This window comes from Micromys minutus (genome assembly GCF_963924665.1).
Source record: "Micromys minutus genome assembly, chromosome: 24".
NCBI classification, from domain to species: domain Eukaryota; kingdom Metazoa; phylum Chordata; class Mammalia; order Rodentia; family Muridae; genus Micromys; species Micromys minutus.
The window spans coordinates 37017364-37029696 of record NC_137959.1 but is presented as its reverse complement, the minus strand read 5'-3'; the positions used below and the strand labels follow the sequence as shown (position 1 = coordinate 37029696).

At 44.7% G+C, this 12333-nt stretch overlaps 1 protein-coding gene across 1 annotated transcript in view; it reads right to left on the bottom strand.

The window, feature by feature from the left end:
• The window catches only part of WWOX (WW domain containing oxidoreductase), an 875039-nt gene that overhangs the window by 820291 nt on the left and 42415 nt on the right, over positions 1–12333 (bottom strand). The window contains exon 5 of the mRNA XM_080937461.1: positions 9022–9128. Coding sequence (XP_080793587.1) covers positions 9022–9128 — 107 coding nt within the window. The remainder of the gene's footprint in view (positions 1–9021; positions 9129–12333) is intronic.

Below are 12333 nucleotides of genomic sequence, written 5' to 3'. Positions count from 1 at the left end.
TCTATCTCTCCCACCGTCTCTTCTATTTCTCTGCTCTTTAACATGAAGTGACACCATGAGCTACGAAATGGGAAGACAATCCTCATCAAGAACCTAAGCAAGCAGGCACAGTGGTCAGACTGCCATCATCTGCAACACTCGGGAATGGATACTGCTCGAGCCCACAGCCTGTGTGTGGCATCTTTATAAGAGGAGCCTGAACCAGAACAAGGGTATGATGCTTTTTCAAGATGCTCGGGTGCATCTGTCTATTTCAGGGACCTGTGTTGAACAATGGTGCACACAGCTTTCTGGACTGCAACATGCGGAGCTCTATGCAGAAGAGCTCTGGGTGGCTGCACTCTGTCCTTGTGGTGACCCTGAAAGTTGTCACTAATGCCATTCTACAGGAAACAAGCCGGGGGCGCCGGTGGGTAACTGTGTCAGAATTCAAACCCAAGTCTCCAGGACTCCGAAGCAAGGCCCTAAATGAGTTCTGTTTGAACTGGTTCTCTCGGGTTGACCCTGACCTGCTGCCCCACGTGCTGGCCAGCCTGAGACACCACCCTCAGCACTGCTGATCTCTATTTGTCCTTGCCTGGATGGTTTTATCAGCGCGGTGACTATTTCTGTTCTATTTAATCTAATACACAGTACATCTGAGGCACTCTGAATGCCCCATAATAAACATGACAAACAGTCTCAAGTATATTTTTCCCCTCTTAAATAACAGGCTAAAAGCTGAGTGGCCAGATGCAGACCTTGCAGCCACTGGCTAGATACCATCTGAAGATGAAATCTGTCTTTTCTGACTGTGTCAAAATTGCTTAATAAGAACCCAGGGGAACCCACATTATTGAAAGGATGGATCTTCTTCAGGCTGCACGCAATTGGGGGTGATGGTTGGGAGCTAGCCACCCGTGCTTCCCGCTCGTCCTCTTAAAATTCTGCGGTGAACCACAGCCCTCGTTATATAACGGTTATAATGGATATAAAGTTTGAAAAGATTCAGTTCAAGACTGCCAGGGATGGTCAAAAAGGAAAGAAAAATGAAGACACGGAAATGGTGATCAAAGACCGGTGGCTACAGTCAAGAGTAAGTCAGTGCAAAGATTCCAGAATGAGAAATGAGATGGAAAAGTTGGAGGAGAAGGACCAGGCGCAATTTTTCAGACATTCTGAAGACAGAGAAAACGCAGAATATTTTAGCAACCAATTATGTCTACGAGGGGATGAATAATTTATTAACTGATAAAGAATCTTTCCTGGGCCTGTGACAAGAAAGGTCAAATGGGCAACTTAAGCAGAACAGTAAATACAGTCCATAGCACTTAACAAGGAAGGAGGGGGTGGAAGGGAAGATGCACTCCTTTGACCCAGTTATCAATGACATCAAATTACAAAGAGCTAGGGAAGTTCCTTCCTAGGTAACCACAGGTACCCTCGAGTTACTGACACATTTCCCATCATGAGACACTGATTCACACACAGAGGAGGCACTTGGAATACAGTATCGGGCTGAGTCCTTTAAGCCTTGTCAAGACTAGGAGTGTGTGGCTCAGCTGAGAGAGTGCTTGCCTGGCCTGTACGAAGGCCTAGGTTCAACCCTAGCACCAGAAAATGGACATGATGGTGGCAGGCAATGAACTATATGCATGAGAGGTGAAAGCAGGGGTCAGAAGTTCAAGGTCACTCTTCTCTACAAGAAAACCAGAGATGGCTCAGCAGGTGAAAGGGCTTTCCCTGGCAGAATGAAGTTCTTGGGGTGGGGGGCTACTCAGAACCACAAAAGAACAGATATGGTAGTATGTTGCCTCTCCAACAAGTGGAAGGCAAATTCTAATACCCAAGACTTTTCTGATGGTCTGCGTATGCGCCATGATATGCATGTGCCTGTACTCACACATATAAACAAGTGTATGTACACAAACACACACACACATACACACACACAGGCACATATGAAAGTTAGTGGTCAAGAGCACTGACTGTTCCTTCAGAGAACATGGGTTCAGTTCCCAGCACCCACACGGCTGCTCACACTTGCCCATAGCTCTAGTTCCAGGGGATCTGACACCCTCACACAGACAGTCACGGGCAAAATACTGCTGCATAGATAGATAGATAGATAGATAGATAGATAGATAGATAGATAGATAGATAGAGATAGATAGATTGACAGATTGATGGGTAGACAGACAGATCAAAGAAAACAAAACAAACTAAGACAAAACTCAGGCCAATCTTTAGGAACAACACACACCAGGAATTATAGGTTAGGCAACAGAATGGCTGGGAATTGGGATGATGTACTTCCAAATTCAGATCTCCCACTCTTCCCCCAGGAAGTACACACCTCTTACCCAGCCCCCAAAGCCTTGGCTGTCAGACGGGTTAATCACGTGGTGTATGTGTTCCACTGTTAAAGCTAAACACACTGCCTAGCACACAATCCCACGTGAAGATGACAGTAAAGGACATGTGAAAATGTCCCAGGGAGGAACTTTAGAACTTCGTCTTTGACCTCTGCTGTGAGCACCATGCTTATTGGCTCCAAGTTTACACAGCTGTTGCTGCCTCACAGAATGGTTTCTATCAGACTTGATTCACTGAAATCCAATACTGTGCAGAAGAATGACTTTTAAAGCAAGTAAGTGAGAAAACCCAGAGTCTGATTTAGGATGAACTTTCCCTAGTAACTTACTGTGGTGGTTTGAGCAGAAATGGGCCTCACAGACTCATGGTTTTAAATGACAGACTCAAAGAGTGGCACTATTAGGAGGTGTGGCCTTGTTGGTGGAAGTGTGTCAGTGTAGTGCCAGGCTGTGAGGTCTCATATGCTCTAGCTACTGTGAGTCCAATGTGGCTCAGTCCCCTTCCGCAGACTGAAGATCAGGAGGTAGAACTTATAGCTCCTTCTCCAGCACCATATCTACCTACCTGCAGCCATGTTTCCCAACATCATGATAATGAACTAAACCTCTGAAACTGTAATCCAGCCCCAATTAAATGTTTTCCTTTATAAGAGTTGCTATGCTCATAGTGTCTCTTCACAGCAATAAAAGCCTAACTGAGACACAGTGATAATATTAATGGTTTTGTGGGTTTGTTTAGCTGGGATTCAAAACAACGGGGTGAGCTTTGTACTTTGGAATGTCTCAGATGATAATCATGTTTTCCAAGGCAAGCCACTAACTTAGGCAGAAAGCTTCTATGTCAGCCACTCCACATACAACCTACACACCTACACACACACACACACACACACACACACACACACACAAAACTCACATGTATGCACACATGCACACACACAAATACAAACATATATATACACTCAGCTGCACACAGAGATACATACACATGTACTCATGTACTCACATTCGTGTGCACACATACTCATACACACTTACAGGTGCTCACATTGCATGAGAAGACATCACCTGTCATACCTTACATCTGGAAAAGCAAACCACAAAGTGCAATCTTTTCCTATCCAAAGGGACTAAGAGAAAATTCCTATGAGCACCAAGGCTCCATCAGCTCAAAACGTTGTCGAGCGGCTCTGGGGTGGCCAGAAAGCTGCTGGATTTCTAGGGAACTTCTTAGAGCTGTGATTGAGCAGTCCAAACCACCACCTATCCACACTTACTACAACAGCGTGAGAACAAGGAGTCAGCTGTGTAAGGGCAGCCACACACGACATGAACCTCAATGTGCAGGGCAGAGACAATGGCAGGCACATCTGTGAGGGCAGCCTGGCCTATATTATGAGTTCTAGGTCAGCTAGAACTACACAGGGAGACTCTGTCTTGAGAAAGAAAAATCTAAGCCAAGTGTCAATGATTCTTGCCCAATATAATGGCTGGTACCAAGTTCTCTCCATGTAAAGCCTCTGCTTCTGATGCCTATGACGAAGGCTATCAAGACACAACAGCATCATCAGTGCCTGCGTTTCTTCACGCCAGGGAGATAAACAGACTTGGAAACAACACCATCAGAAACTGGAGTGATTTAGCACTGCAGCACTGGGATCAGGAGGCTAGAATTAACCCAAGCATATGTGCTTTCTGTGACATACATATTCCCCTACCGCCACTAATAAATCTCTCTCCCTCCCTCCCTCCCTCCCTCCCTCCTTCTCTCCTTCTCCCTCTCTTTCTCCCTCCCTCCCTCCTTTTCCCTCTCTTTCTCCCTCCCTCCCTCCTTTTCCCTCTCTTTCTCCCTCCCTCCCTCCTTCTCCCTCTTTCTCCCTCCCTCCCTCCTTAACTCTCTCCCAGTGCCCCTCATCTCACTCCTTCCTCAATAACCACTGCTTGCAGTTCCTGGTGACTTGAGCCCTTAATAGCATTTCCTGGATATATGCAAAAAGCAGATCTAAGTAAATACAAAGGGAAAAGCAATCGTGTAAATAATTAAGACGGCTTTTCAGATGACAGCTGAGTGCTAATATTAAGTGCACTGGAAAATACTAATCAACCGACTAAGTGTGCAGCCATCAAAATGTGGGAGTCCAGACAGAAAAAGCCATAAAAACAAGTCATCGTGACTCCGCTTAAATTGTGTTGGTAAACATCCTCCTCACAGCTCCCCTTCCAGTCACTTGTGGGGTGAGGAGAGCATGCTTCACATGCTCTCCATGTATAGGAAATTAGTATCCATCACTGCTATTAATCAAGGCAGCTGGCATCTAACTGAGCACTTAATCTTCCTCCACGGTGTGTTAATGTTTTACCTACCCATAAGTCTTGGTGTTTACTACAAACCACTTCTGCCTTGAAACACACACTATACTCAGCGCTTTACAGATGAAGAAGCTGAAATTTCCAGAGGTTCAAGCATTTTACCGAGGTCATAGTGTATATCTGTTTCTAGTCTTTGCCAACATACTACAGCTTTATCTTCATTTTTGACTATTGTGTATCCTTGTGTGTCTGTATGTAAGTTCACGAATGTAAATGCAGGTGCCCAGAGACCAAGAGAAGGTATTGAGTTACGTGAACCTGGAGTTATAGTCAATTGTGAGTTGCCCAATCTGGGCACTGAGACTGAAACTCAGGTTCCCCACAAGAGCAGTACACACTCTTACTCACTCTCCAGGTATACAACATCTTTTTTAACCACAATAATTAGCCAGAAATGGGGTACAGCATTCCTGAAAAGCATCTTGATATGTCCAGAGATGTTGTAGGTTGTCACAAGAAGAAAGGTCTATTGTATTCATTTTGGTCCTTAGTAAGTTCAACTTTAGATCAGCTTTAGGCCCTGGTAGTAATTCCAGTAGTCTATCCACTTGAGGGACTAAAGCAGGAGTGTCGTAAGTTCAAGGCCAGAATGGACTACCCATGAGTGGGCAGCTAGAATGTGTTACAGCGTGAGACCCCATCACAAGGAGGAGGAGGAAGGGGAGGAGGGATGGTGCTATATTGATGTCGACAAGTTATATTTTTCTTCTAAATATGACTGAAACTAACTATTTGGCTGTCACCAAAGGATCTAAAGCAAAGACTATAAAACTTAAGGACGGGACACTCAGATAACAGGGAGAAGGGCCAACTGGTCTTCAAAGCAGATGGCATAAACAAGGGCCCTCTCCCTGAGCTATGTGGCTCTGGGCACTGCCCTTGTTTGGCACTAGTCCCTTGGCTCCTCTGTGAAATGAAGACTAGGCCCTTTTTTTTTTTTTTTTTTTTTTTTTTTTTTTTTTGGTAATGGACCATTCCTGGACCCAGTATATAACAGGGATTCCAAGAATGAGGGCAGTCCACTGCCCCAACACTGAGAATGGAGAAAAAAATCATTCCACTGGCTAAGAAACAGACATGAAGCATTGGGAACATGGAGATCCTGGAAGATAGGGTGGAACTTGGAAGAGAAAGCCTGGGTGGAACAAGCCAAGTGGATGAAGAAACCAACTCCATCTCCAGAATTAAGCTAAAGATACCGACAGAGCCTGGCACCCAAAGGTCAATGTGGAGCCAAAATGCCCAGGGACTTCTGAATGAGCTCTTGCTGCAACAAAAAACCCTGGACCACTCAGAACCTCCCACTGGGTAGCAATATGTCTTACTATATCCCCACCCAGGTACAGATATGGTCCATGCCAGGTAAAGTATGATCACATTCAAGCTGGCTTTCAGACTCAGAACCTGCAGTGGATTAAACTGACCTTGACAATCTTCCCTGAAACTCCATATGAGATCCCTGTGAAGAAATGGGGTATCAGGAGGAGTCTGAAGAAAATCAGACTAGCAATGTCAAGGGTGAGCATATGGGGAAGGTATGGGGAACAAGCATAAAGAAGGTGACAGTCTTGGGTCTCTACATTGCCCCAACAGGGAAGACAATAACAGGAAACAGTAACCATGGCTTTGGATGCTAAATCTGGGCTTCTGTAACCACCTGCTTGGGGGAACAGGAATACCCAGAGAATAAGCCCACCAGTGAGATACAACCAAAGTTTCTATAGTCAGAAACCCAGGATACAATTTGGTGTTTGAAACTGCATGAGATACTTTTGTTTCCACTGGTGTTTCCTATTCCCAGGCCTCTAACTTGAATGTTTCCAGATAATCATTCCTCTAGGATTGCTACTCCACATGAAGAAACTGTCTGCTGAATTATAACAGTGATAATTCCCATCATCTGAAGCTGGCTCAAAGGGACACTATTAGGGCTTAACGAAAGGAGGAAAGAGTGCGTGCTAGGTCTCTGAGACCACCTCATGAAACCTTCTTCATTAGAAATGTGAAAGATGTAGTAAGACTTGCCTGAGGTAGATCCAGGAATTTCAGCCTCTGTGTATCAAGTGGTAGTAGAATCAGGACAAGTGTGGTAGCTCATGCCTATAATTCCAGAACTCAGGAGACAGACACAGGATGACTATTCTGAGTTCAAAGCTAGCCTGGGCTACACAGTGAGATCCTGCCTGAAAATAAAGGGATGGCAACAGAGATGGACGGTAGATAAACGAAGAGACAAATAGGTAACTGACAGATCAAAGACAGTTCGATGACAGATAGATGATAGACTGTTAGATAATAGACAAATAGATGGTAGAGAGTCAGATAATAGATATTGACAGATGATAGATGTTAGACAAACAGATAGATGATAGGTACATAGATGATAGATAAATGGATAGATCTATTGATCAATCGATCGATAGATAGACAGACAGGTAGATAAAAGGTAAACAGACAGATTCAAATAATACAGAATTGGTAAGCAAGAGATAGTGAATTTAAATAAATGATAAACAGATAAACAGATGAAAATAGAGGATAAACAGATGGTAAGATACCAAAATAAAACAGATACAGATCAGTCTGTCCCCATCTGTGGTGCATTCAAAGAAAAAGATCAGTTCAAACATGAAAAGCAATTGAGCTATGCCACCCCGTTCTGAGAGCAGCTTCCACACTAATATTTTTGTACAGTAATGCTGACTGCAGGAGCACTGAAGTTGACAGAATCGAACTATTCCAATGTGAAACACATCATCCAGTCAGAATCTCAGAAGTCTAACTAACCATCCTTGAGAAACAATCCACAGGAACGAACACTGAAGCAACAACCAGGCCATCACAACGATACCTGCATATGTCACCCAGTGAGGAGAGGAGCTCGCTGCTAAGGCTCGGCCACACGGGTAAGGCATAGGCTTAAATACTGAGGAGGGTTCACGGTGTATCACATGTAATGACAGCACAATAAAGTTAGCAACCTTCCCGCGTCCCTAAACTAGAGCCTGGTTAACTTAATGCATAGGCACACACTGGAATAGCATGCAGCCATTAAACAGCATAAAGTTATATGGCTTGGAGGTGCCTTGTCCTATGTGAAGCTTATTCCATAATGCAGCAGTGCTCACATGTGGGGCTTTGGGGGATGAAATTAGGTCACAAAGACTCTGACTTCATGGATGGACAGGTCTACTGATGGATACAGAGTCGGATGGTACGGTTGGGAGGTGCTGGAAATTAGAAAGGAGCGTCTAGTTGAATAATATAGGCCACTAGGGTATAAGGTGTCCTAGAGGACACATGCAAGCTCTAGTCTTCCTATCAGCTTCTTCCCTTTTCCCTCTCTCTCTCCCCATCACTGTCTCCTTCTCTCCCTCCTTCTGGCTTCCTTCCTTCCTCACCAGTCTAAAAGCAAAGGGGTCAGCCTTCTCTAATTTGTCAAGAATTGTACCCAGGGAGCAAAGCCCTAGCCCAAAGGCTTTTTAGATTTTAACCCTATGGAAAGATGGTGCACTCACTGTGTTAGATGAGCCAATCAAAGCAGGGTCAGTGTGAGTGTGTGTGTGTGTGTGTGTGTGTGTGTGTGTGTAAAACCTCTCTAACAAAAGGTTCCAAACATAGGTAATGTGTACCTTTAAGGGTCCAGGGAGGACGTTTACCTCTAACATTCTCTTTCCGCAGGAAAACAAGACTCATCCAGGTGTTACCATTTCCCTTCCTTGTGACTCTCTGAGAACCCTTGAATTCTGTGGGGTGGGCCCTTCTTCTGTGACCAAACGTGCCGTTGCTACTGCTCAGTGCCATCTCCCCTGATGTTTGCCTGGTTTACCCCCTAACTTCATGAAGTCTAGGAGGACACATGGGGAAGAAGGGCTTTAGCAAGGGGGAGGGATTAGAGAGGGTAATGGGAGAATTAAAATGGCTAAAATGTATAAGATCTGTGTATAAAACCTTAAGGACAAAGACAATCACATGACTGCAGAGGCAGGCAAACAGTGCCATGCGAGCCCACACATCCCAACTGCGTCCAGGGGTGTTCATTCCTCAGTGAAAGATTTCAGTGAGGAAACGTTCTCATAATCAAGTAGCACTGGCGGTGAACTACAATCAAATGCATGGGAAATAAGAACCTTGCCCTCGCCCCCACACAGTAAACAACGTGGACATGACTCGGAAAGCACAGATGTTATTCCAGACGCAGTGGACTAACTGTACTCGCTGCGCTGAGACCTCCATACCCTCAGCTTGGGGTGTGTACAAATGTGACAGTTAGAAAACAAACCAGGCAAGCACTTACCCATTCCTCCAGAATCCGGGACACAGCCTCGCTGGCTCTGCTCATGTTCCTACAGGCCAGGATCACATGTGCACCATGGAGGGCAAAGGACTTGGCGGTTTCGAAGCCTGTGGTTCAAAGGAAAAGTCCACGTTAAGAGATAACGGCAGCATTAATGGGTACAGGGACATGTGAGTGGACGTTACTTACAAGACTGGGTGGTTCTCAACCAGGGGTGACTCTGTGCCCCAGAGGACAGGGACAGGTCAGAAAGTATTTTCAGTGGGTGAGACTGTGTCGTGGAGAGCTAATGGCTTTAGTGACATGGTTGAGAAGCTACTTTACTTTACACAGAGCCCTGCTGACTGACAAAGAAGGCTAACAGCAAGATGTGAGAAAGCGGCCCGAACAAAGACAGCTATTTCAAAGATGAAGGCCCAGTCCAAGAGAGTTCAAGCTACAGCCAGTTGCTTTGCTACCAACCATGACTAGACTCTGTTCAATGAGAGGTCCCCTCATAATCTAATCGGTGATGGGTGTTTCCAAGACTTACAAATCCAGCAACTGTGGCAGTTTATGTATCCTAGGCCCTCTGAGGACAGCTAGAAAATATTCTGAGAGTGTGTGACTCTGTGGGTAGGCATGTGCCTATGTGGGAACACATGCCTATGCATGCAAACACACAGGGTTGTACCCACATGTCCTTCTTTGAAAATATCATAGAAACACGGTGCGACCTTGGGAGGCCAAGGTGTGGGAAGGTGAGGCAGCACATAGCAGGACTATGGGATGTCACTCAAGTCCTTTTCCAGTTCTACAGCAGTAGAAGAGAGACAGAAGACAGGCTAAGCTTGTAGGCAGAGAGAGATATAAATGTAAGCCCAGGGTCCAAAAGGAAGGTTCCTGGTAAATATGCCAGGGCTACTGCTTTACAGGAGAACCAGAGTCAGGCCAGCCTTTCAGGAAGCTTAGCCTCAGGCATCTCAGTTTCAGAGAGGATTAAGTGGGATAATGATGTGCCCTCCAGAGGGAGGAACCTGCCATCCAGAGCCTCAGTTACCCCTTCGACTATTTCACATTCTCCTGTAAAATCTCGGGAATGAGAGGCTGAAATAGTAAGGCACACAGGAGAACCAGATGTTACCAAAGGCCAGAAGACAGGAGAACAGAAGCAAACGTGCAAGCGATCATTCTCGATGGTATCAGGAATAGTGGCTGAAAGCATCATGGTTATGATCTCCAGGAACGGGGGGCTAGAGAGAGCAGCTGACAGCACTTGCTACTCTCCCAAAAGACTAAGTTCAGTTCCCAGGACCCACATCAGGATGCTTACAGACTCCCGTGGCTCCAGACCCAGGGCATGGATCTGATGTGCTCTTCTTGCCTTTATGTGCAATGGCACTCAGATGCACAAACCCACACTCTCACACGAATAAACATAATGTAAAAGTACACTAGTAGGGTCTGGAGAGCAAGCCCGGGGGTTAAAAGCACCAGCTGCTCTTACAGAGACCCACGTGCAGTGCCCAGCACCCACATGGCAGCTCACAACTGTCTGTAACTTCAGTTCCGAGGGACTCAGTGCCTTCTATTGATCTCCATGGGCACTAGGCACAAACATGGTGCATATATACATATACACATACACATTCCCATACACATATACATATTCAGGCACGATACTCATATGCATAAAATAAAAGTAAATAATCTTTAAAATATAAGTAAATAAAGTCTTTGGAAGTTGCAATGGTGATTTCATGGAGAATCCTCTCTAAACCATCCAATCACACACAGAGGGATGTTCAACTCCTGTACAGTATTTTCCTAAATTTTAAAATATTAAAATAAAGTAAAAATATTAAGAAGACTACATACCCAAAGACCCTAAAAATATTTTGTGAAATGTCCAACTACTTTAGGATAATAAATTTATAAGGTTTTAAAGGCAAACTCCTAGGGGAACTCTTCTGGGAAAAAAAAAAAATTGAAATAATCTCTCTCTGTCTCTCTCTCTGTCTCTCTCTCTCTCTCTCTCTCTGTCTGTCTCTCTCTCTCTCTCTCTGTCTCTCTCTCTCTCTCTGTCTCTCTCTCCATATATATATATATATTGAATCCACATGTCAAAATCATCTAAAAATGGGGCGGTGGCGCACAGGGTGAGAGAAAGGAAGAAAAGAATCACATTCTAGAGTTGAAAAGCCAGCCATTGCTCTAAATGGCAAAATAGTATGTATTTTATAGATACATTTTATGTTAACACATATGTGTTTGTGTGTGTACATTTGTGCATGGACATATGGACATGGTACGTGTGTATGGTGCACACAGAGACCATCAGATCCCCTAGTCCTCCGGAAAGTAGAAAACCCTCTTAACCACTCAGCCATCTCTCCAGGCCCAATGCCTCATTTTTTAAAGTTACAGTAAATTCAAACAAATACACAGTTCCTTTTTCAAAAATTTGTTTTATTACTATTCCATATCTATATGTGCGTGCATGTGTGTGGACATCAGAGAACGTTTTTATTATTATTGCCGCATGGATGTGTGTGGAGGGGCACACATGTATGTATGTAGGCATCAGAGGACACATTTCAGAAATCAGTTCTTTCCTTCCACTGTGAGCTCCAGGGACTGAGCTTCAGCTCTGAGGCTGAACACTGGTTTTCAGAACAAGCACTTCTACCCACAGAGCCATCTCCCCAGCCTCCAAAACGTCACATTTTAGAAGCTAAGGTAGCTGCAACCCCAGTGGGTAGCACCAATGGGCCAATAACACCTCATTTGTCACCTGGGCCCTGATGTGCCCATAAGATCAAAAGGGCAACACCTGGATCCCTCCTAAATTTTCATGTCAACTCAGTGACCAGAAGAGTGTGTGTGTGTGTGTGTGTGTGTGTGTGTGTGTGTGTGTGTGTGTGTGTACTCACTCTGTAGACCAGACTGTCCTCAAACTCGGAGATCTGCCCACTTCTGCCTCCTGAGTGCTGAGAATTAAAGGTATGTACCACCACTGCAGAAATATTTTGATCATATTTTAATTAAATGATGTTAAAATATAAATTAAAGGTTATGGCAAAGACAGTTCCCAGGCCTTTGCCAGTTCCCTTGGGAACCATTTTGTTTTGTTTGAGACAAGCTCTTGCTATATCCTAGGATGGCTTGAAACTTACCATGTAGACCAGGCTGGCCTCAAACTCCAGTTCTCCTGACTCTACTTCCTGAACATTAGGATTTAGGGAGTGTGGCAAACAACTAAGTCTATTATTTCTGGGTGGAAAGGAAAGCAGTATGAGGAAGGCCAGGTGGGTGCTGAGGCTGTGTTCAGTT